Source organism: Hyperoodon ampullatus (assembly GCF_949752795.1).
Source record: "Hyperoodon ampullatus genome assembly, chromosome: 10".
In the NCBI taxonomy this organism is placed as follows: Eukaryota; Metazoa; Chordata; class Mammalia; order Artiodactyla; family Ziphiidae; genus Hyperoodon; species Hyperoodon ampullatus.
This window is the reverse complement of record NC_136923.1, coordinates 30,297,669-30,323,697: the sequence shown is the minus strand read 5'-3', so window position 1 is coordinate 30,323,697 and position 26,029 is coordinate 30,297,669. Positions and strand designations below refer to the sequence as shown.

Here is a 26,029-nt window from a genome sequence, read left to right as displayed (position 1 = left end):
TACTGAACGCTGGCAGAAGACCTCAAACCTCCCAAAAGGCAAGAAACTCCCCACGTACCTGGGTAGGGCAAAGCGGAGAGATTCCCGCACAGAGGATCGATGCCGACCGGCACTCACCAGCCCGAGAGGCTTGTCGGCTCGCCAGCCGGGTCGGGCGGGGCTGGGAGCTGAGGCTCCGGCTTCGGTCGGAGCACAGGGAGAGGACTGGGGTTGGCGGCGTGAACACAGCCTGCAGGGGGTTAGTGTGCCAAGGCTGGCCGGGAGGGAGTCCGGGGAAAAGTCTGGACCTGCCGAAGAGGCAAGAGACTTTTTCTTCCCTCTTTGTTTCCTGGTGCGCAAGGAGAGGGGATTAAGAGCTCTGTTTAAAGGAGCTCCAGAGACGCGCGCGAGCCCCGGCTAAAAGCGCGGACCCCAGAGACGGGCGTGGGACGCTGTGGCTGCTGCTGCCGCCGCCAAGAGGCCTGTGTGCGAGCGCAGGTCACTGTCCACGCCCCCTTTCCGGGGAGCCTGTGCAGCCCGCAACTGCCGGGGTCCCGGTATCCAGGAACGGCTTCCCCGGAAAAGCGCGCGGCGCGCCTGCGCACTCGGGCTGGTGCGCGCCTCGGGCTGGTGCGCGCCTCGGGCTGGTGCGCGCCTCGGGCTGGTGCGCGCCTCGGGCTGGTGCGCGCCTCGGGCTGGTGCGCGCCTCGGGCTGGTGCGCGCCTCGGGCTGGTGCGCGCCTCGGGCTGGTGCGCGCCTCGGGCTGGTGCAACGTCATGCCGGCCTCTGCCGCCGCAGGCTCGCCTCGCACTCCGTACCCCTCCCTCCCCTGCAGCCTGAGTGAGCCAGAGTCCCCGAAGCGGCTGCCCCTTTAACCCTGTCCTGTCTGAGCGAAGAACAGACGCCCTCCGGCAACCTACACGCAGAGGCGGGGCCAAAGCCAAAGCGGAGACCCGGGAGCTGTGAGAATAAAGAAGAGAAAGGGAAATCTCTCCCAGCAGTCTCAGAAGCAGCGGATTAAAGCTCCACAATCAACTTGATGTACCCTGCATCTGTGGAACACATGAATAGACAACGAATCATCCCAAATTGAGGAGGTGGACTTTGAGAACAAGATTTACGACTTTTCCCCCTTTTCCTCTTTTTGTGAATGTGTATGTGTATGCTTCTGTGTGAGATTTTTGTCTATATAGCTTTGCTTCCACCATTTGTCCCAGGGTTCTATCCATCCTTTTTTTAAAAAATTTTTTTTAATAATTATTTTTTTATTTTAATAACGCTATTTTATCATACTTTATTCTATTTTACGTTATCTTCTCTCTTTCTCTTTTTCCTACCTTCCCTCCTTCCTCCCTCCCTCCCTCCTTTCCTCCTTTCCTTCTTTCTTTCTTTCTTACTTTCTACTTCTAGTAATTCTTTCTTTCTACTTTTTCTCCCTTTTATTCTGAGCCGGGTGGATGAAAGGCTTTTGGGGCTGCAGCCAGGAGTCAGTGCTGTGCCTCTGAGGTGGGAAAGCCAACTTCAGGACACTGGTCCACAAGAGACCTCCCAGCTCCACATAATATCAAACGGCGAAAATCTCCCAGAGATCTCTATCTCAACACCAGCACCCAGCTTCACTCAGCGACCAGCAAGCTACAGTGCTGGACACCCTATGCCAAGCAACTAGCAAGACAGGAACACAACCCCACCCATTAGCAGAGAGGCTGCCTAAAAACATAATAAGGCCACAGACACCCCAAAACACACCATCAGACGTGGACCTGTCCACCAGAAAGACAAGATCCAGCCTCATCCACCAGAACACAGGCACCAGTCCCCTCCAACAGGAAGCCTACACAGCCCACTGAAACAACCTTAGCCACTGGGGACAGACACCAAAAACAACGGGAACTACGAACCTGCAGCCTGCAAAAAGGAGACCCCAAACATAGTAAGATAAGCAAAATGAGAAGACAGAAAAACACACAGCAGGAGAAGGAGCAAGATAAAAACCCACCAGACCTAACAAATGAAGAGGAAATAGGCAGTCTACCTGAAAAAGAATAAAGAATAATGATAGTAAAGATGATCCAAAATCTTGGAAATAGAATAGACAAAATGCAAGAAACAGTTAACAAGGACCTAGAAAAACTAAAGATGAATCAAGCATCGATTAAAAACACAATAAATGAAATAAAAAATACTCTAGATGGGATCAATAGCAGAATAACTGAGGCAGAAGAACGGATAAGTGATGTGGAAGATAAAATAGTAGAAATAACTACTGCAGAGCAGAATAAAGAAAAGAGAATGAAAAGAACTGAGAACAGTCTCAGAGACCTCTGGGACAACATTAAATGCACCAACATTCGAATTATAGGGGTTCCAGAAGAAGAAGAGAAAAAGAAAGGGACTGAGAAAATATTTGAAGAGATTATAGTTGAAAACTTCCCTAATATGGGAAAGGAAATAGTTAATCAAGTCCAGGAGGCACAGAGAGTCCCATACAGAATAAATCCAAGGAGAAATACGCCAAGACACATATTAATCAAACTGTCAAAAATTAAACACAAAGAAATCATATTAAAAGCAGCAAGGGAAAAACAACAAATAACACAAAAGGGAATCCCCATCAGGTTAACAGCTGATCTCTCAGCAGAAACTCTACAAGCCAGAAGGGAGTGGCAGGACATAATTAAAGTGATGAAGGAGAAAAACCTGCAACCAAGATTACTCTACCCAGCAAGGATCTCATTCAGATTTGATGGAGAAATTAAAACGTTTACAGACAAGCAAAAGCTGAGAGAGTTCAGCACCACCAAACCAGCTTTACAACAAATGCTAAAGGAACTTCTCTAGGCAAGAAACACAACAGAAGGAAAAGACCTACAATAACGAGCCCAAAACAATTAAGAAAATGGGAATAGGAACATACATATCTATAATTACCTGAAATGTAAATGGACTAAATGCTCCCACCAAAAGACACAGATTGGCTGAATGGCTACAAAAACAAGACCCATATATATGCTGTCTACAAGAGACTCACTTCAGACCTAGAGACACATACAGACTGAAAGTAAGGGGATGGAAAAAGATATTCCATGCAAATGGAAATCAAAAGAAAGCTGGAGTAGCAATTCTCATATCAGACAAAATACACTTTAAAATAAAGACTATTAGAAGAGACAAAGAGGGACACTACATAATGATCAAGGGTTCGATCCAAGAAGAAGATATAACAATTGTAAATATTTATGCACCCAATAATAGGAGCACCTCAATATATAAGGCAAATACTAACAGCCATAAAAGGGGAAATCGAGGGGCTTCCCTGGTGGCGCAGTGGTTGAGAATCTGCCTGCCGATGCAGGGGACATGGGTTCGTGCCCCGGTCTGGGAAGATCCCACATGCCGCGGAGCGGCTAGGCCCGTGAGCCACGGCCACTGAGCCTGCGCGTCCGGAGCCTGTGCTCCGCAACGGGAGAGGCCACAACAGTGAGAGGCCCGCGTACCGCAAAAAAAAAAAAAAAAAGGGGAAATCGACAGTAACACACTCATAGTAGGGGACTTCAACAGCCCACTTTCACCAATGGACAGATCATCCAAAATGAAAATAAATAAGGAAACACAAGCTTTAAATGATACATTAAACAAGATGGACTTAATTGATATTTATAGGACATTCCATCCAAAAACAACAGAATACACATTTTTCTAAAGTGCTCACGGAACACTCTCCAGGATAGATCATATCTTGGGTCACAAATCAAGCCTTGGTAAATTTAAGAAAATTGAAATTGTATCAAGTATCTTTTCTGACCACAATGCTATGAGACTAGATATCAATTACAGGAAAAGATCTGTAAAAAATACAAACACATGGAGGCTAAACAATACACTACTTAATAACGAACTGATCACTGAAGAAATCAAAAGGAAATTTAAAAATATCTAGAAAAAATTACAATGGAGACACGATGACCCAAAACCTATGGGATGCAGCAAAAGCAGTTCTAAGAGGGAAGTTTATAGCAATACAATCCCACCTTAAGAAAAGGAAATATCTCAAGTAAACAACCTGACCCTGCACCTAAAGCAACTAGAGAAAGAAGAACAAAAAACCCCCAAAGTTAGCAGAAGGAAAGAAATCATAAAGATCAGATCAGAAATAAAAAAGTAATGAAAGAAACGATAGCAAAGATCAATAAAACTAAAAGCTGGTTCTTTGAGAAGATAAACAAAATTGATAAACCATTAGCCAGACTCACCAAGAAAAAAAGGGAGAAGACTCAAATCAATAGAATTAGAAATGAAAAAGGAGAAGTAACAACTGACACTGCAGAAATACAAAAGATCATGAGAGATTACTACAAGCAACTCTATGCCAATAAAATGGACAACCTGGAAGAAATGGACAAATTCTTAGAAATGCACAACCTGCCAAGACTGAATCTGGAAGAAATAGAAAATATGAATAGACCAATCACAAGCACTGAAATTGAAACTGTGATTAAAAATCTTCCAGCAAACAAAAGCCCAGGACCAGATGGCTTCACAGGCGAATTCTATCAAACATTTAGAGAAGAGCTAACACCTATCCTTCTCAAACTCTTCCAAAATATAGTAGAGGGAGGAACACTCCCAAACTCATTCTACGAGGCCACCATCACCTTGATACCAAAACCAGGCAAGGATGTCACAAAGAAGGAAAACTAGAGGCCAATATCGCTGATGAACATAGATGCAAAAATCCTCAACAAAATACTAGCAAACAGAATCCAACAGCACATTAAAAGGATCATACACCATGATCAAGTGGGGTTTATTCCAGGAATGCAAGGATTCTTCAATATACGCAAATCAAACAATGTGATACACCATATTAACAAATTGAAGGAGAAAAACCATATGATCATCTCAATAGAAGCAGAGAAAGCTTTCAACAAAATTCAACTCCCATTTATGATAAAAACCCTGCAGAAAGTAGGCATAGAGGGGACTTTCCTCAACATAATAAAGGCCATATATGACAAACCCACAGCCAACATCGTCCTCAGTGGTGAACAACTGAAACCACTTCCACTAAGATCAGGAACAAGACAAGGCTGCCCACTCTCACCACTCTTATTCAACATAGTTTTGGAAGTTTTAGACACAGCAATCAGAGAAGAAAAGGAAATAAAAGGAATCCAAATCAGAAAAGAAGAAGTAAAGCTGTCACTGTTTGCAGATGACATGATACTATACATAGAGAATCCTAAAGATGCTACCAGAAAACTACTAGCGCTAATCAATGAATTTGGTAAAGTTGCAGGATACAAAATTAATGCACAGAAATCTCTGACATTCCTGTACACTAATGATGAAAAATCTGAAAGTGAAATCAAGAAAACACTCCCATTTATCACTGCAACAAAAAGAATAAAATATCTAGGAATAAACCTACCTAAGGAGACAAAAGACCTGTATGCAGAAAATTATAAGACACTGATGAAAGAAATTAAAGATGATACAAATAGATGGAGAGATATACCATGCTCCTGGATTGGAAGAATCAATATTGTGAAAATGACTCTACTACCCAAAGCAATCTACAGATTCAATGCAATCCCTATCAAATTACCACTGGCATTTTTCACAGAACTAGAACAAAAATTTTCAAAATTTGTTTGGAAAAACAAAAGACCCCGAATAGCCAAAGCAATCTTGAGAACGAAAAATGGAGCTGGAGGAGTCAGGCTCTCTGACTTCAGACTATACTACAAAGCTACAGTAATCAAGACAGTGTGGTACTGGCACAAAAACAGAAAGATAGATCAATGGAACAGGATAGAAAGCCCAGAGACAAACCCACGCACATATGGTTACCTTATCTTTGATAAAGGAGGCAGGAATGTACAGTGGAGAAAGGACAGCCTCTTCAATAAGTGGTGCTGGGAAAACTGGACAGGGACATGTAAAAGTATGAGATTAGATCATTCCCTAACACCATACACAAAAATAAGCTCAAAATGGATTAAAGACCTAAATGTAAGGCCAGAAACTATCAAACTCTTAGAGGAAAACATAGGCAGAACACTCTATGACATAAATCACAGCAAGATCCTTTTTGACCCACCTCCTAGAGAAATGGAAATAAAAACAAAAATAAACACATGGGACCGAATGAAACTTCAAAGCTTTTGCACAGCAAAGGAAACCATAAACAAGACCAAAAGACAACCCTCAGAATGGGAGAAAATATTTGCTAATGAAGCAACTGACAAAGGATTAATCTCCAAAATTTACATGCAGCTCAATAACAAAAAAACAAACAACCCAATCTAAAAATGGGCAGAAGACCTAAATAGACATTTCTCCACAGAAGATATACAGACTGCCAACAAACACATGAAAGGATGCTCAACATCATTAATCATTAGAGAAATGCAAATCAAAACTACAATGAGATATCATCTCACACCAGTCAGAATGGCCATCATCAAAAAATCTAGAAACAATAAATGCTGGAGAGGGTGTGGAGAAAAGGGAACCCTCTTGCACTGTTGGTGGGAATGTGAATTGGTACAGCCACTATGGAGAACAGTATGGAGGTTCCTTAAAAAACTACAAATAGGGCTTCCCTGGTGGTGCAGTGGTTGAGAGTCCGCCTGCCGATGCAGGGGACACGGGTTCGTGCCCCGGTCCGGGAAGATCCCACATGCCGCGGAGTGGCTAGGTTCATGAGCCATGGCCGCTGAGCCTGCGCGTCCAGAGCCTGTGCTCTGCAACAGGAGAGGCCACAACAGTGAGAGGCCCGCGTACCGAAAAATAAATAAATAAATACATACATACATAATACATAAATAAATAAAACAAACTACAAATAGAACTACCATATGACCCAGCAATCCCACTACTAGGCATATACCCTGAGAAAACCATAATCCAAAAAGAGACATGTACCAAAATCTTCATTGCAGCTCTATTCACAATAGCCCAGAGATGGAATCAACCGAAGTGTCCATCATTGGATGAATGGATAAAGAAGATGTGGCACATATATACAACGGAATATTACTCAGCCATAAAAAGAAATGAAATTGAGGTATTTGTAATGAGGTGGATAGACCTAGAGTCTGTCATACAGAGTGAAGTAAGTCAGAAAGAGAAAGACAAATACCATATGCTAACACATGTATATGGAATTAAAAAAAAAAATGTCATGAAGAACCTAGGGGTAAAATAGGAATAAAGACACAGACCTACTTGAGAATGGACTTGAGGATATGGGGAGGGGGAAGGGTAAGCTGTGACAAAGTGAGAGAGAGGCATGGACATATATACACTACCAAACATAAGGTAGATAGCTAGTGGGAAGCAGCCGCATAGCACAGGGAGATCAGCTCGGTGCTTTGTGACCACCTGGAGGGGTGGGATAGGGAGGGTGGGAGGGAGGGAGACACAAGAGGGAAGGGATATGGGAACAGATGTATATGTATAACTGATTCACTTTGTTATAAAGCAGAAACTAGTAAAAAAAAGAAAAAAAATAAACTTATGCAGTAGCATCCCTTTTAAAGGACTGAATATTGCCTTAATGATTTGACTAGCTGGAATTACATTTTGGAGTATGATTTGGGAACTTGATTAGTGGAAATTCTGGCCTTTGTCAGTGATGCCAAAATATGGGAGATTCCTGATAGAAATTCCAGAAAACCCACACCTCTGACTGCTCACTGAAATACAAGGACATATCATCTGCTTCTTCATGTTTACTGAAGTTAGAGGCTTAGAAGTATTTGCTCTATCATGCTAAGTACCATTATCATCTCCATTTTCCTCCCCACACTGCCCAAGAGAGCCACGGTAAACAATGGTAAGATGCAGGTTCTCAGGAAGCTTACATTTTCCAGGGACTAAAGAAATAATATGAGTACAGGGAAAAAAAAAAGTAACACACAAACAAATAAAAGACAGTGAAGAGGGCCTTGAAGGAAATGAAATAAGGCATGGACAGAAAATGTTGCCTGCCATTTTAGTAAACAAAGAATGCTGCCTGCCATCAAGCCATCAGCCAGGGCAGCAGCGGCCCCTACAGTGCACCCTGAGGACAACTGAAGTTGGAGAAAAACAGGATACTGGCCCTAGATAGTAAAGACACATGTCAAAGGAATAATATCAATGAGCTGAACTCTTGCATCTTCCCATACATAGAAAAGCACTAAAAAACCATTAACTTGAGATGTCTGTTTTTTGTAATGATTGGTAATCTTTTGATGTTTGACTATATAATTTTTGTCAGCAAAACTCCTATATATCCTGGTTCCTCCTTGACCTCTTGGGAACAGTCCCTCAGAGCTCTCTGAGAGACTGTCTTCCCTGGCTAATGTCCTCAGTAAGGTCCCCGAATAAAACACAACTCGCAACTTTTAGGTTTTTGTTTCTGTTTTTAGTCGACAAAGGCAAACGGGATAGGAAGAAAGGGGTTTAGGAGGGTTACTTCAGATGGGAGGGGCTGGTCAGGGAAGGCTGATGACCCAGCGACATATGGCTGTATAGGTACATGATAATATGGATATGCATATGGTGATATATGGCTGAGACCAGAAGAAAGGGATCATTTCTCAAGCCTGCAGGATATCAAAATTGCTGCAATAATCACCTGGTGGATAGCAGTGCTCTCCTACTTTGAGATTCAAATGGGAGAGTTAATAAACAATCGAGAAATAAGAGGTCATATTTTTAGTTTGATATTTCCCTTTCGTTACAAATGCCTTACTGAGGAAGCTAGGTCACCCTTGTTCTTTGCAAAGAAGAATTGAAAGCCCACAAAACAAAAAAACCCTAAAGGGGTGCCACGTTCAAGAGGCTTGCTCAGTGGTGCACTTCCGCTAAGAATAGCAAGGGAAGGGATCATTGCTGGGCTTATTGCTCTTACCACCCAACATGAGCCAAAAATGGTTTAGGGCCCAGGCGTCAGGCGGGGTACCAAGAGTCAGACACAGAAGCAAAGAGAAAGAAAATAGTCACTGCACTTTCCATGGCAGGCTGTCAGACAGTGCCTCATAATGTTCAACTGTGTGAATTTCAAAATCTGAAATGCTTAGTCATGATTTGTAGCTTTCAAAACCTGGCAGCTAAATATTGACCATGTGGCATTGAGGCAGGAGGTAGATGGGCCCCAGGCTAGACATCGACAACTGGCCTCCTGTTCACACTTCCTGGGGTGAGAAGAAGATGGGCTTCAGGCCCGACATTCATTACCAGCCCCTTGTTTACATTTCCTAAGGCAAGAGACAAACTGGCTCCGGACTACATATTTATGAGTGGACTCCTGTCTGTATTTCGAGATCTGCACTTTGATATAAGAAACAACAACAGGAATAGGGTAGATAACCGGACATTGGACACTTTTATGGCAGGGACAGAGAGGGGCTAAACCCTGTTAAAAGATCAAGAGGTCATACATTTCCCATCCTTGAGGCAAGGGAAACATTGCACATGCGCAGAAAGGCTCCTTGGGGGTCAAAAGGAGGGGGCACACCCCATAATACGTGACGCTAAGGCATCCCATAGACCTCTGGGCTGAAATCCATCTTGGGAGAAGGTTGCGCACGTATGTTGGGTAGGGTCCTAGGGCAGGGCAGGTGTGGAAAAAGAAACCAGGTAATTGGCCAAAGGTAAACAAAGACCCGGAAGAACTGCCCTATATGAATGACCTAACCACCTCTTTCCTGGCTCCTCCTCATTCGGGAGGACACCCACACCCTTCCTCTCCGGTGTGCATCTCTGCCTTGCTCCTGAACTAACTAAACAAACAGTTTCCCTGTGTGCTCTCCACCTGTTGTTGTGCTATGTCTCTAATAATAAACTTGTACCTGGTTTTACAGTTTTTGCTTCCGTGAGAAATGCATTTTTCACTGGGGGCAAGACCCAGGGGGTGTGGTGGCCAGGATTCCTGGTTTTCATCCAGGCTACCCAGGTTCAATTCCTGGGCAGGGGATTAAGATCTCGCTTCACCACTCACTTCTGCCTCTCGGAGATTAGCTTTACTGCCTGGAGGGGCTGACTCCTGGCTTCCTTGGGTCAAGGTTATGTGGCCATCACCACCTACTACTTTATCACCATAAAGCAACAAGGCTGGTAAATATTTGCATTCTGAGAAGAATCATGCGGGTGTGCTTGTTAACAATGAAGATTCCCAAGCCCCAAACATAAAGATTCTAAATCAGGAAATTTAGAATAAAAACAGAATCAACCTTTTTACTAAAGTAACATCAAAATTAATTCTCAGGTAGGTAGTATAAGAATAGTTGGTAGGTAGTCTAAGAATCACACTTAGAAAAAATAGATTAGACAACTTGTGATATGTAGACTTGGTCTAAAAGGACAGTTTTCAAAACTTTGTCATCCACTGAGGTTTTAGTTTTATGTACAGCTGACCCTTAATACTTGGGGGTTAGGAGTTCCGACCCTCCCTCTAAGTAGAAAATCCGGGTATAATTCAGAGGCAGCCCTCCATACACGCAGTTCTGCATCTGCAGATTCAACCAACCACTTATCTGTAGTACTGTAGTATTTACTACTGAAAAAAATTCCTGTATAAGTGAACCCTCACAGTTCAAACTCCTGTTATTCAAAGGTCAAATGCATATGGATGTTTTCTTTTAGCCATTTAATATTACACAAACGATTTGAGATGGCCCTGCTAATTCATATGGGGGAAATTAGGGCTCATATAGGAAACAACTGAAAGATGTTCAAAAGAACATAATCTGCCAATTAAAAAAAAGAACTGTAAAAAAAAAATCAACTTAAGCTAAATTACGAAGGCACTGACGATAAGAACCACATTCAACAATTTATATATGAGTGCCATACCCCAAAAATTACTCCATCACCCCACCATCAAAGCTAACAAAACCATTAAAAATTTTGGCCCGATCATTGCGACATGAAAAAGTAGTCAGTACTAGAGTCAGAGAGTCTACAGCCATGGTGCTCAGCCCTGCTAGACCTGGTGTTTGTTGGGGTTTTTTATTATCATTCTTAATTGAGATATATTTCAAATAACATAAAATTTACCATTTAAAAATGTATGATTCAGTGGGTTTTAAAAATATCCATAATGTTGCACAACCATCACCACTAATTCCATATTTTTATCACCCTAAAAAGAAACTCTTACCTGTTACTAGTCGTTTCTCCTTCCCTTCTTCCTCCAGCCCCTGGCAACCACTAATCTACTTTTTGTCTCTAATCAGTGCCTGCTTGTCTAGGAAAATGCCCCGTTTAGATTAACGTCCCATTCAGATTCCCAAAATAAAATTTTGAGATCATATAACCTATATATTCATATAAATTTCAGATATGTTTATGTTGTGCAGACTATCAATCTCTGCATGCCCTTTGACATGGTGTGAATTTCTCCCATGTTACTAGCTATGCCTCTGCAGCGTTACTTTCAATGGCTGAAGGAATTTCATCAAATAGATACTGCACAAAGCACCTAACTAATCTGGTGGTGTTGTAATTTATATTTGAATATTGATTTTTAAAAAAATCTAGCGGGACTTCCCTGGTGGTCCAGCGGTTAAGAGTCTGCCCTCCCAATGCAGGAGGCCCAGGTTCGTTCCCCGGTCCGGGAACTAGATCCTGCGTGCCCCTGTGTGCCGCATAAGACCTGGTGCAGCCAGATAAATAAATAAATGAATACTCTTTAAAAAGAAAAAAAAATCTAGCAACCAGGTTTAAACACTTACATTTTGTATTTCCAAAAACAATCTCAAAATGAAGCTACCGTATTATACTGTTTTGCTTTGTTTTTAGCATCGGCATGTTTAGGAGCCTGGCACGGAGGTGGGGGAAAGCTGTGAAGCCCCTTTGTCCTTATCACACTGTGTGTCTGGAGCAAGGCTAGCTCTTTTTTATCATAAGGAATTTGGTGGCAATCTCTGTAGGACATTTGCTCCTCAAAAGTATTTCCCAGAGATTCTATTTTAAAAGTCCCACGGTAGCTATGTTAAGCATTAAAACCATATGCAGACGAATATCAAAAGAGGATGATGTTTATTTGCCATTGTTTGGTACCAAGCATTACCTTACTCACTCACAGCCAGTCTCAAAGCCATAAAATCTTATTTCACAAAATGTAACATAAGCACCCCAGTTAGACTTGCTTCAGATTGCTAACAAGAAAAAAAAAAAAAGAAAAAGAATAAAAAGGCCTTTTCTATGATTTACATGTAGGAACTAACTGCATAGGCATTTGCATTTGTATGAAGGGGGCTGAAACTCAGCTTCAGAATCAGCCAGGATTTTATTCTTTTATTTTACTTTATTAGGGAAGCAGAGACTATCCTAATAAATCTTCCTTCCGTCTTCTGGCACACTTAACAACTCATTTTTGAGCTCCACTGACTCCATTATGTTGAACTTTGGTATTAAGTACGAAGGGAGGAAAAGAGTAGGTGTGTGGGTGGAAAGGAGGAGAACAGAGGGAAGCAAAGGGCGAGGAGTGAAGGGACAGCCATGGGGCCACCGTATCTGTGAGCCCTACACTCAACAATGGCAAAGCAACAATATACAGTGTAGAGAACCAGAAGGCTGCCACAGAGGCGCAGGCTTAACAGGAGACCCACCAATCCACATGCGGCATATGTCCTGTTTCCTAGACACTACCTCCCATGAACTTTGACTTCGGTTTCTGTTTCAGGACTCCATGATTTAGTTTCTGTTTTAGCATTTGAACAATAATAATTTTACTACAAAAGGTAAGTGTCTTGTAAACTAATGTGAAACATATTGCTTGGCAAAGTTTACAATGTCACGATTTATGGCTCCGACACCAAGGGTCTCTCTGACCTCGAAGACAACATAATGAAGCAGCAATGTGCTCCAAATGACTCAGTGTGATTTTTTATTAGTTCTCGTAATCACCCCCTATTAATTTGTATGCACATAATAAGCACTCACCTTCACAGTTTGTCCGGCTTCGGGGCCATCCTAGAAATAGGGGGAAAAAAAAAAAAAGACAGAGGTGAGAACAGATAGATGGTATCTCCTGCTTATTCAGAAATATTGCCTGTTAATAATTTAGATCCAATTTCATTGTGTGTTAATTTATAGTTTCCTCATGGGGACCATTCGCTTCGAAGGTACGGGGCCCAACAGTTCTCCATTTCCACTTGAAAGTAAGAAGTTATGTATAAAAATGATATAAATTATCCAGTGAGTCAACCCCTTTCCTACTTTTCATGCTCTTTGCTTTTGGCTATGGTTTTAATTGCATTAAAGGAAGACTGGAAATATTGGGGGAGGTGAAGTATCACACCTTTTGGTTATCTTTAAAACAGATGTAGCTTAATTAATGCCTGATTACTTTAAGTCTCTCCTCAGGAAATTGCTGTAAACATAATCCATTAAGCAAGAAGCAAGAATATGGGCTGTCTCATGTAGAAGGAGCACCCAAGAGTGGGCCCTTTCTGGCTCTTCTGACCTTGGGAGAAAAGGTGCAAGTGTTTATTGTAGCTGAGCTCTTTTCCCATCCTGGGTCCTTCCCTCAGCTTTCTGAAGCCCAACAGAACTATTTGCTTAGCTAAAAAATAAGCAAACTCGTCTAGTCATCAGCCACGATACAAAGCAAAAGCAAATAAGTGCTCAGCTGGTTTGGATAGCAGAACATGCAATGTTTCTATAATCAGAAATTTCAAAACTTGAATTACAACTCTGAAAATTTAGGTAAGTCTTTCTACTTCTAAGACCCAAACTACTTGGGGTGAGAATTCTTGCCCTGCTATGACGAAGATTAAGCAGACCTGTGTAATCAGTGGTTTTCAAACTTGGAGTCTCAACCTATTAGTGGGTCATAAAGTCAGCTTGATGGGTTGTGACCAGCACTGAAGACAAAAGAAATCAGATAACAGAACAAAAACTATTAGACTGCACACAATAGGTAAACACTGCTTTGTGAAGTTTCTGTTTCCTTTATCTACATGTCTGTAGGGGGAGAGTGGAATATAGGATTGTGAAATAAATATATATCTTACTGTACGTTAAAGTTTTAAAAAGTTTGAAAACACCACATATATGAAAGTACTCTAAGTGCTTTATATAATAGCAACAGGTTCTATATATTTTTTTTTTTTTTTTTTTTTTTTGCGTTACATGGGCCTCTCACTGTTGTGGCCTCTCCCGTTGCGGAGCACAGGCTCCGGACGCGCAGGCTCAATGGCCATGGCTCACGGGCCCAGCCGCTCCGCGGCATGTGGGATCTTCCCAGACCGGGGCATGAACCCGTGTCCCCTGCATCGGCAGGCGGACTCTCAACCACTGCGCCACCAGGGAAGCCCCAGGTTCTATATTTTTTAACATCAGTTTCTATATTTTTGGAATTAAGCTTCTAGCAAATCATGTTAGATAACCAGCATTGGCCATTTCCTATGAATGTGAATTTTCTTCTAGTATTCCATTAAACACTGACAGATGTCTTCACCCAGTTGCCTTCATTTGGTCTCTCTGGAAACATGATTTGCAGCATCAGCTTAATAAACCCACCCTGAGCTTAACTACCTGCTTGAAGGTGACTCAAAGGGGTTAATACACAATCAATACACACAGACAGACAGACACACACACACACACACACACACACACACACAGTATTTTACAAGGAAGTTTAGGTACTCTTGACACAGACATGGTGGCAAAAGGTTTTTTTTAAAGAATGCAGATGAGGGAATTCCCTGGTTGTCCAGTGGTTAGGACTCCTTGCTTCCACTGCAGGGGGCACAGGTTCGATCCCTGGTCAGGATACTAAGATTCCGCAGGCCGCATGGCGCGGCCAATAAATAAATTAAAAAAAAAATGCAGATGAGCATTTCTAGTCAGAGACTTCCACGACCTGAAAACGGTGGCCTTCTCTATCTGTTCTCTTTTAAAGTCTACGGTGGAGAGCTGAGGAGGGTAGAGGGAGGATGATAAATATCCAGTTTACCTAAAGCACTGAGTACAAGGTCTTGCATCATGAAACCATCTACTTCTTTCCAAAGGGTTTTTGGAGAGTCATCAAATCTCAAGGCCACACAGGGCTTTAATTACGTATAGATACCCGCAGCTCTTTCCATGGGCGATAGAAAGGGGCTCATGGTATATTACTCCCTGAAGATTCACTCAATTCCCACAGCTGATGACCCACCGCCGACCTCCTCCTCCCACACTGACAAGCATTGGCTCAAACTCGGCCTAAAGATCTCTAGTGATTGGGGGTCTAGCTTCTTTACCAGGAAGTAGGCCACACTGAACGCTCAATCAATCCAGCTTCATACCATAATCAATCCATAATCAATCACTGAGGCTTGAATTATAAAGGTCAGCCTTGAGAGCGCGAAGCCCTACCTAACCTGCATATCTCTATTCCCCTAGAAATAGAGCAGGGCTCAAAACATATTTCTCCTGGAATCAAAATGACACGTCCCACCCCAGTTCCAATAAAAGATCTGGAATGTCTTCATGCTCATCACATACATCACACGTCCAGTATCCCCAGCTGCTTGGTCAACAACCCTGCGCGCATTGCCTCCGCTGATATTCCACCCTGTTCACCAAGTCCACGTCGGGGCCTTGTGGATAGTAGGGTGGCCCTGGATGAGCGAGCTATCTATACACTCACCTGCACGGAAAAGGTGAGAGAGGTGCCCTGGAAATGCTTCTCCACTGCCGTCCCGACTCTCTGTGCTGCCTGAAACAGGTCGGCCACTTCATTGGGATGCAGGTCTCGGAAGCGCTCCACTGGCCGGAGGGGACACACGAGGACATCTGCAGTGAGGTCTGTTAAGGTACACTCTGCTTGCTTTAGGGACCATTTTTACCAAGAAGTTTATACCCACAGGCTTGAATCCCCTTGGCCCAGGGCCTGAACTCGCAAAGGCTAAGGAATAAAAGAACAAATATTTACCAACCACTGAACTCCAAGGAGTTCAAAGAGAGCTTACAAACATGGTTAATTATACTTTAAAGGAGAAGCTATGGTGCACTGAAGAAATTCTCTTAAGAGAAAAAGACATCAGTGTTCAGAGAGACTTAAGTGCTGGCTGAAATAATTACGCCACGAGGCAAGATCTGTTCTGGACCGTTATCTCCTGACCCCTATTCTCAAGCTCTGTCTTCTCAAGCAGCCAAAGGCCCTGGGTTGGAAAAGCAACTGGAATATTCAGTTGGTTTTTCTATGAAGAGCATCACAATCAAAACTTTAATTTCAATATCTCCGTAGAGAAATATGTAATCAAAAGACAATAGTATTTTATTTTTTAAAAGGAGTATAGAGATTCTGAAAATGTACAGTGAACTTCATTTATAACAAGGAGATGTGCCACACGGTTAAGCAATTGATGTCAAGCATTCCTCAAACTGATGATTAAGAATTCAAGAAGGCAGTTGAAGGTAAATCATTAAGTTAAAACAAGGGTTGTCTGCTTGTGCGAATGAAGCCATCTTAATGTATTCTATTAGTCAGACAAATCAACATATTTACATTATTGGTCTGAACAACCAACAAGTTCTAGAGAAAAAGGATGCAAGTTTGATCATTTGTTGGTAGCAAATAAACATTCAGCGTCACATCATCAATAACGTTTCAGTTGCTTTTTGTATTTGAACTCATAAATGTATGGGTATACACATATAGACATGTACACATACATGTGTATACACACACAAGCTACATTAATTTTTGTTCAGTTTTCAGGTACCAGCAGGAGTAAAAAAGCTAATGTTCTTTTCTTTCTTTTTTCTTGTTTTAAAAGAACATGCTTCTGCTTTGAGCCAAGCAGCTAAGGGGCATAATAAAACCACAAGTCTACAGTTGCTAGTCTCACCAGAATATCAAGCATTTTAGCCCACCATACTATTGGTAGGACTCAGGACCCAAGGGGAAATGCACTGAACTCAGCTGGGTGGGCCTGATTTCCATAAGACAGGGGGAAAAAGAGAGGGAAAACTGATTAATTTTGCTCATAATCAGGAAATTCATGTCAACGGTAAACTAGGAAAACGAGTATTTGTTTAATCTGAGTTCATTTTTCAAGAGAGGAGAAGGGAGGCCTTCACCCACAGGGCATCTGATACTTAAAAAGATAATTATCCTTCTTTGGCAGGGCTGCTTTATTATCATGGGTCAATGAACCATTTAGAAATGGAGAATTTCCTTTCATTTCCTCTGAGCAGATTGCCAGCCTCCACTCCCACTGAGTTGCTTTTTTTGCTGTTAACAGAGCCCTTTCCCCATCTTCCTCTTCCCTGCTTTAATTTACACCCTCCCTTAGGCTCTGACTTCACCAAACCACAGCAAGATGACAATTTTGCAAGCTTCCAACAATATTCATAATTACTGTGGTTGGCTATGTCTACACACAGCAACTAGGTGGGGAAGGGAATAACATTCTACTGAAACAACTGCTTACTGTGAAAACTGATGGAATGAATCTGGCAATCTTTGTGTCTAACGTTACTTTAGTAATAGCAATGACATCTGAAAGGTTTTTTTCAATGCCATAAAAAACTGTATCTTATTACCTGTCCATTTTCTTACCCAATGCTAAGAATCAGCTTGACCCAAGTTTAACGAATCAAACTGTTTATGGAACGGAAGCAAACTGGTTGAATGTGTGAGATGTTCTATCCTGTACATACCTAACCGCAGGGTGATACATCACCTACATTTTTTACTGTAACTGAATATTAATATAGAAACACAACATATCACAAAAGATTTCAACAGCTAAGCACATTCTCATTTAGGTGAATATTTATCAGCAACCCATTTAGGCAACATTGTCCTGACATAATATTCCCTGCAGCCCAACCTTTTGTTATAAAGTCATCTTATCTGCATATCACACACAGACATTTTGATGCAAAAAATAATATGAAATGGAGATTACTCTCAAGGGTGCTTACTTCTGCAGGTGGTCATGTGGGTGATCATTGTCTTTGTTCTGTTGGGACCCAGAGGATGGCCAAACAGCCATCTCAACCTAGAAATGGCGACACAGGGGGGTTCCACATCACTCTACACAGAGGTAGCTGGGTCTGGCGTTACACCCGGTGGGGCTCTGGAGCCTCTGGTTGCAGTGTGAGTAGCTGACCTGGCCAGTAGCAGATTCGCTAACCGTCACTCTCCCTGGGGCCATTCTGGGCACTAATTGGGCATCAGAAAGTCAGCATCAACCGTCTTCCCTCAGTTCCTTTACAACCAGAGAAGACAAGAGCCTGAGCCTTAACCTCACCGTAGGCTGCATCCTGACTGATGCCTACCTACCTCCTGAGCCTCTTTTTCCTCACTCCTCTCTAGCATACTATACATCTGCCATATTTGCTTTCTTTCCGTTCTTCAAACACACCAAGCTCCTTCCTAGATTTGGGGGTTTTGTCCTGGTTATTTGTTCTGCCTAGATCAATTCCCCCTGATCTTCACATGGCCTCTTCTTTCTTATCATTCAGATCCTAATTCCAATGCCACTCTCTCAAAAGAACAATTAACTGCTAGGGACTTTAAACTGCTGCTTGCTTACTCACTCTTATATCACCCTATTTTAATCTTTTCACAGCCCCCCTGCCACCAGCTGGCAGTTTTCTTGGCTGGTTACTATGTACCCAGATGAGAAAGGAAGCTCCACAAAAGTAAAGGCTTTGTCTTGTTTACTGCTCTTTCACCACCACCTACAACACCAGAGACACTTAGTAAGTCTTGCTGGAATGAGAGAATAAATAATAAACCAGACCCTTGTATCAGCCACCTCTGAGTACTAAAACCCTGACAAAATGGAGATGGCATTCATTTACTTTTCAATCATCTATACAAAATTGAGATAGTCTGCAATATATTTTTTCTTAATTCAAAGAAGTTTATCCTTAAGATCTAGCATGGTTAGAGCTAATGTTAGATGAAAGCTGGAGAAATGTAAACTCATTTTTAACATAAACTAATTTTCACATGAGCCCAAAGGAAATAAAATTGTGAAGGTAAAAGCCTTTTTTAAAAACCCTTTTATAACTAGAAAGAAGTAGTTTCTAGAATACTCAGAGTCTCAGATAAACTGTACCTATTAAAATGCTGCTTTATATTGTGACTGAGACATGTAACTCATTTGTTCCTTCAATGAACACTGAGCATCACTTAAGTGTGGACACTGTACTAGGCTCTGGGAACAGCAAAGGAGAGTAAGAAGGTGTTCCTGCCCTTCCAGTCCGGGAGACAGGCACTGAAATGCACAACCACAGTACTATCGGGGGCACAGATAGAAGCACAGAGGGCTGCCCAATGCAGTGGGGACCTGGGCACCTGAGTAAGGCAAGGGTTCTAGAGTAACCATGGGGAACCTCTGAGTGGGATGAATTATCCCATGGCTACCTGAAAATATCAAGAGGTTCATAAAGAAGTCAAAGCAGATCAGCAAACTTCTTCTGCAAAGGGCCAGATGGTAAATATTTTAGGTTTGGTGGGCCATATGCCTAAGGAGCCATAGATAATACAAACACAAATAGGTGTGGCTATATCCCAGGAAACCTTTATATACAAAAAGAGGAGCCTGGCCAGATTTGTCCCCACAGCACAGTAACCTGCTCAGAAATTAAAACCAAGAAAAGGAACATTGTCGCAACCCTACAAACTGGGGGCCGGTGGAAGTGGGTAGAGTGGATGCAGGCGATTCCCCTGCCAGAAAACGCCTCCACCAGAAGCGTGTTTTCTCTCTTGGGACAAGTCTCTACTAAGTGGTTGCTTTAAAGCAACTCTGTATATACTGAGAGGAAAGCTGCTATAACCACGCCCGACGCATTGGTACCTGGTGGACATTCGAATACTCTGAATGCTACTCAAAAAAAAAGGAGTTGGAAAGGGTGGACCCTGGAGTGTCAGCCCCTGATTTAGAGGAATCACATCAAAAAAATTAAGTAAAGGAAACTGAAAGTATGGGGGGGAGGGTATTCCTCTTTTCCTAAATTGAGGACTACAATGTTATCTTAATAGCATATTGGAAAAATATTACGTATCTTAAAAAAATTACCTTTCTAAGAAAAATATGTGAACACGGTAGAACATTTTCATGACTCTGTAATAATTCTGATGCTTTTAAAGACTAATCACAACCATAAAATGTGTTGTGGTATTGACACCACATAGATAAATCACGAGTATTACTCCCCATCACAACTCAAGGAGTTTCTGCCACTACCAAATGGAAAAAGGAAGCATGTGATCTGCAGACACGTGAGAACACCAAAACAGTGTGTTATTCACAAATTCTTCTGAGAATACAATTATTTTCTCAAAATAAGTGCACAAGCCTTAGAAGAAAATACCATATTACCCGAAGATGGTGGGTACCATGTGCTCCATGTCGCTCCTAGACAAGCAACTCAGGGAAAGCAAATTAATTTTGAAGAACAGCAGACAGCTCTTGAAATTCTTCTGCCACTGTTTATATGCCAGTTGTTTTAAGGTAATATCACAGGTGCAATATAATTTAATTTGGAGACTCTTAGGCCTTGTTAGTGGGTAAATCCCATATTGTGCATGGGCTACAAGAACACACTTTCCCCTGGGTCCTCTTTGCATAGAATTAACACCTCTGAAGAGACTTTTTAGCCAATCTGCATGATAACCCTCAAAGAAGGTAATCTACTCAATTGAATTTAATACGTTTATCCAGTACTCATTATGTCTGAAATCCTGTGAAAGAGATTATCAAATGGGATCTGGCCTCTCCCTATAATCTAAAGGAGACACATTCATTTAGTAATAACAGTTTTTTTTAAAGAAGAGAAGGTCAATAATTATGATTTAGTTCCTATGGTCGACAAAGTGATTTCTCATAGCAGAGGAAAATCAAACAAGACTTTTTAGTGCAGATGAGATTTAAAGTGGAATTTACAAACAGGAGAGTGAACCAACCAGAGGGTTGGCTGGCAACTCACTCATCCACCCATCCCACAAGTACAGCCTCCTTTCAGTCTGGGGTTTGTGGGAAAATTTAGGATGCCAAGATGAATGTGACAGAGTAACTGATCTTGAAGTGTTCACACTCTATTATCCCAAACTATCATGTAGCATAAACAGATCATACGACGCTGAGAGATGAGTGCTATTGATAGAAATCAGTACAGAATGCTGTGGGAGCATAGAGAAGGCAGGATCTAACTCTGCCTAGGGGTGTTAGACAAACTTTTCAGTATGGTCCTGCATTCCCATTTTCTAAAATCAGAAACTATTTCTCCAAATTTGGACCAAAATCTATCCTTGAAAATGGCCTAGCAATTTATGCATCAAAGAAAGTTGTCGGGTATTCTTCCTTTGGCCAAAATCACTGTTTCATTTATATATGGACCCTCGTTGACTTCATCTTTCCAACAAACCAGTGGAGGACTATTATAATTCCTATTTTGCGGATGAGGAAATTACAGCTCACAGAAAATAAGAAATCTGTGCAAGACAGCATACCCCATAGGAGACTAAAACTAGAATTCAACCCAAATCTGTCTGATTCCAAAGTCCATGTTATTAAGCATAGCACTGTGATGTTACACTTTGTATAGCTTTCATGACTCAGTCTCTGCCGGTCCTCTCATTAAAAGTGGGCCCTCCATTCCCAGAGTCCTTCTGTTCATGGAAGAGAATCACACTTCATGAAATACAAACAGACTGTGCAAAACTGCTAACTGCCTGAGAAAAACCCAGCCTCAAATGAAGAAAGCAGAGGGGACATACAACCCCATGGTGGAAGGAGGCCTCAGTGCTGGGCAAAGGAAGCCCTGAGTATGCCCTTGTTCTAACAGGGAACTGTGAACAAGGGGATCAAGAATGAGAGAACCATCTTTATCAGCGGGAGGAAGTAAGAGGGATGCAGAGCCTGAATTTTTGCCCTTTTTCAGCTTTGAGCTTCAGTTTCTTTAAGGTAACTCAGGCTCCCCTGGGTTGACAGATAGGAGGAAGATTAGGTATTACAGTCTATGTCAATGAGTCAGGCTGTCAGACACACTGAAAATCCCATTGCTTGTTGGACAGTCTAATTATTGGGAGCCATTGACTTTCTCATAGCATCATTTATATCACCAAGGACTACCAGAAACTGGGTAATGCCTTTTCTTTCCCTCTTCTTCTCCACTCGCACCACCAGCCCAGAAGTGATGGTCTCTGTCCTTTTGCATGAACATGTAGGGTGTTTTTGCCATGTTAAAGTGACATGGCAACACGCCAGACCCTGTGCTGAACTCTTGCTGACACACAACCAGTTCAGAATACACACAATGCAAGAAAGAAATGAAATGGAATCTTTACACCAATGAAACACCTAAAGATATTGTGGTAGCTTATTCACCAATATTAGCACAAGAATCCCTCCCATCCTACATGCCCCTTTGCAAAGTAACTTTGCGGCTCCTCTCACCAAAAGTTGGAGTCTATTTCCCTTCCCACTGAGTTTGGACTGGCCTGTGGCTTGCTTTGACCAGTGGAATGTGATAAAAGTGTTGCTATGTGACTTTCCAAGGTCAGGCCTTAACAGACGTTGCAACTTCTGTTTTTTCTATCTTTTTGGAACCCTGAGACTAACACGCTGTGGAAAATGTCCAGCTAGGGTACTGGAGACAGGAGCCAAGTGAAAGAGAACTAAGGAACCCCAGCTGATAGCCAACAACTGTCATGAACCACAACAACAACTGCAAAGGTCTGGTGGAACCAAGAACAAAATGACGGGCTTCCCTGGTGGCTCAGTGGTTGAGAGTCCGCCTGCCGATGCAGGGGACACAGGTTCATGCCCCGGTCCGGGAGGATCCCATATGCTGCGGAGCGGCTGGGCCCGTCAGCCATGGCTGCTGGGCCTGTGCGTCCGGAGCCTGTGCTCCGCAACGGGAGAGGCCACAACAGTGAAAGGCCCACATACCACAAACAAAACAAAACAAACAAACAAACAAAAGAACAAAATGAGATGCTGTAAAAGTGAGAATTGTCCCAACAATATCAAATGATCATTATGTTGCTACACTTTTATTCCAAAAAATTTGATAAGTTTGAAATTTGCTCATCAAAGATAATAACTGATGATTTAAAAAATAATTTTTGAGGACTTCCGGGTAAGATGGCGGAAGAGTAAGACGCGGAGATCACCTTCCTCCCCATGGATACACCAGAAATACAGCTACACGTGGAACAACTCCTACAGAACACCTACTGAACGCTGGCAGAACACCCCAGACCTCCCAAAAGGCAAGAAACTCCCCACATACCTGGGTAGGGCAAAGCGGAGAGATTCCCGCACAGAGGATCGGTGCCGAGCGGCGGCACTCACCAGCCCGAGAGGCTTGTCTGCTCGCCCGCCGGGGCGGGCGGCGCTGGAAGCTGAGGCTCGGGCTTCGGTCAGAGCGCAGGGAGAGGACTGGGGCTGGCGGCGAGAACTCAGCCTGAAGGGGGCTAATGTGCCACAGCTAGCCGGGAGGGAGTCCGGGAAAACTCTGGAGCTGCCGAAGAGGCAAGAGACTTTTTCTTCCCTCTTGGCTTCCTGGTGCGCGAGGAGAGGGGATTAAGAGCGCTGCTTAAAGGGGCTCCACAGACGGGCGCGAGTCACGACTGAAAGCGCGGAGCCCAGTGACGGGCGTGGGACGCTGGGGCTGCTGCTGCCGCCGCCAAGAAGCCTGTGTGCGAGCGCAGGTCACTGTCCACACCGCCCTTCCGGGAGCCTGTTCAGCCCGCCACTGCCGGGGTCCCGGGATACAGGGGCGGCTTCCCTGGGAGAACGCACGGTGCGCCTCGGGCTGGTGCAACGTCACGCCGACCTCTGCCGCTGAAGGCTCGCCCCGCACTCCGTGTCCCTCCCTCCCGCCCGGCCTGAGTGAGCCAGAGTCCCCGAAGAGGCTGCTCCTTTAACCTGTCCTGTCTGAGCGAAGAACAGACGCCCTCCGGCGACCTACACGCAGAGGCGCGGCCAAATCCAAAGCTGAGACCCAGGAGCTGTGAGAACAAAGAAGAGAAAGGGAAACCTCTCCCAGCAGCCTCAGAAGCAGCGGATTAAAGCTCCATAATCAACTTGATGTACCCTGCATCTGTGGAATACATGAATAGACAACAAATCATCCCAAATTGAGGAGCCAGGAGTCAGTGCTGTGCCTCTGAGGTGGGAGAGCCAACCTCAGGACACTGGTCCACAAGAGACCTCCCAGCTCCACATAATATCAAACGGCGAAAATCTTCCAGAGATCTCCATCTCAACACCAGCACCCAGCTTCACTCAACGACCAGCAAGCTACAGTGCTGGACACCCTATGCCAAACAACTAGCAAGACAGGAACACAACGCCACCCATTAGCAGAGAGGTGGCCTAAAAACATAAAAAGTCCACAGACACCCCAAAACACACCACCAGACGTGGACCTGCCCACCAGAAAGACAAGGTCCAGCCTCATCCACCAGAACACAGGCACTACTCCCCTCCACCAGGAAGCCTACACAACCCACTAAACCAACCTTAGCCACTGGGGACAGACACCAAAAACAACGGGAACTACGAACCTGCAGCCTGCAAAAAGGAGACCCCAAACACAGTAACATAAGCAAAATGAGAAGACAGAAAAACACACAGCAGGAGAAGGAGCAAGATAAAAACCCACCAGACCTAACAAATGAAGAGGTAATAGGCAGTCTACCTGAAAAAGAATTCAGAATAATGATGGTAAAGATGATCCAAGATTCTATTTCCCAGATCCAAAATCTTGGAAATAGAATAGACAAAATGCAAGAAACAGTTAACAAGGACCTAGAAGAACTAAAGATGAATCAAGCATCGATTAAAAACACAATAAATGAAATAAAAAATACTCTAGATGGGATCAATAGCAGAATAACTGAGGCAGAAGAACGGATAAGTGAGGTGGAAGATAAAATAGTGGAAATAACTGATGCAGAGCAAAATAAAGAAAAAAGAATGAAAAGAACAGAGGACAGTCTCAGAGACCTCTGGGACAACATTAAACGCACCAACATTCGAATTATAGGGGTTCCAGAAGAAGAAGAGAAAAAGAAAGGGACTGAGAAAATATTTGAAGAGATTATAGTTGAAAACTTCCCTAATATGGGAAAGGAAATAGTTAATCAAGTCCAGGAGGCACAGAGAGTCCCATACACAATAAATCCAAGGAGAAATACGCCAAGACACATATTAATCAAACTGTCAAAAATTAAACACAAAGAAATCATATTAAAAGCAGCAAGGCAAAAACAACAAATAACACACAAGGGAATCCCCATCAGGATAACAGCTGATCTCTCAGCAGAAACTCTACAAGCCAGAAGGGAGTGGCAGGACATAATTAAAGTGATGAAGGAGAAAAACCTGCAACCAAGACTACTCTACCCAGCAAGGATCTCATTCAGATTTGATGGAGAAATTAAAACATTTACAGACAAGCAAAAGCTGAGAGAGTTCAGCACCACCAAACCAGCTTACAACAAACGCTAAAGGAACTTCTCTAGGCAAGAAACACAACAGAAGGAAAAGACCTACAATAACGAACCCAAAACAATTAAGAAAATGGGAATAGGAACATACATATCGATAATTACCTTAAATGTAAATGGACTAAATGCTCCCACCAAAAGACACAGATTGGCTGAATGGCTACAAAAACAAGACCCATATATATGCTGTCTACAAGAGACTCACTTCAGACCTAGAGACACATACAGACTGAAAGTAAGGGGATGGAAAAAGATATTCCATGCAAATGGAAACCAAAAGAAAGCTGGAGTAGCAATTCTCATATCAGACAAAATAGACTTTAAAATAAAGACTACTAGAAGAGACAAAGAAGGACACTACATAATGATCAAGGGGTCGATCCAAGAAGAAGATATAACAATTGTAAATATTTATGCACCAAACATAGGAGCACCTCAATACATAAGGCACATACTAACAGCCATAAAAGGAGAAATTGACAGTAACACAATCATAGTAGGGGACTTTAACACCCCACTTTCACCAATGGACAGATCATCCAAAATGAAAATAAATAAGGAAACACAAGCTTTAAATGA

At 42.8% G+C, this 26,029-nt stretch overlaps 1 protein-coding gene across 2 annotated transcripts in view; it reads right to left on the bottom strand.

Moving 5' to 3' along the window:
- The window catches only part of FHIT (fragile histidine triad diadenosine triphosphatase), a gene marked incomplete at both ends in the record, with an annotated part of 788,392 nt that overhangs the window by 241,374 nt on the left and 520,989 nt on the right, over positions 1-26,029 (bottom strand). For both annotated transcript variants that reach the window (XM_079713100.1, XM_079713101.1), the window contains 2 exons: positions 12,922-12,951; positions 15,617-15,762. In XM_079713100.1, the coding sequence (XP_079569226.1) occupies positions 12,922-12,951; positions 15,617-15,762 (176 nt within the window). The remainder of the gene's footprint in view (positions 1-12,921; positions 12,952-15,616; positions 15,763-26,029) is intronic.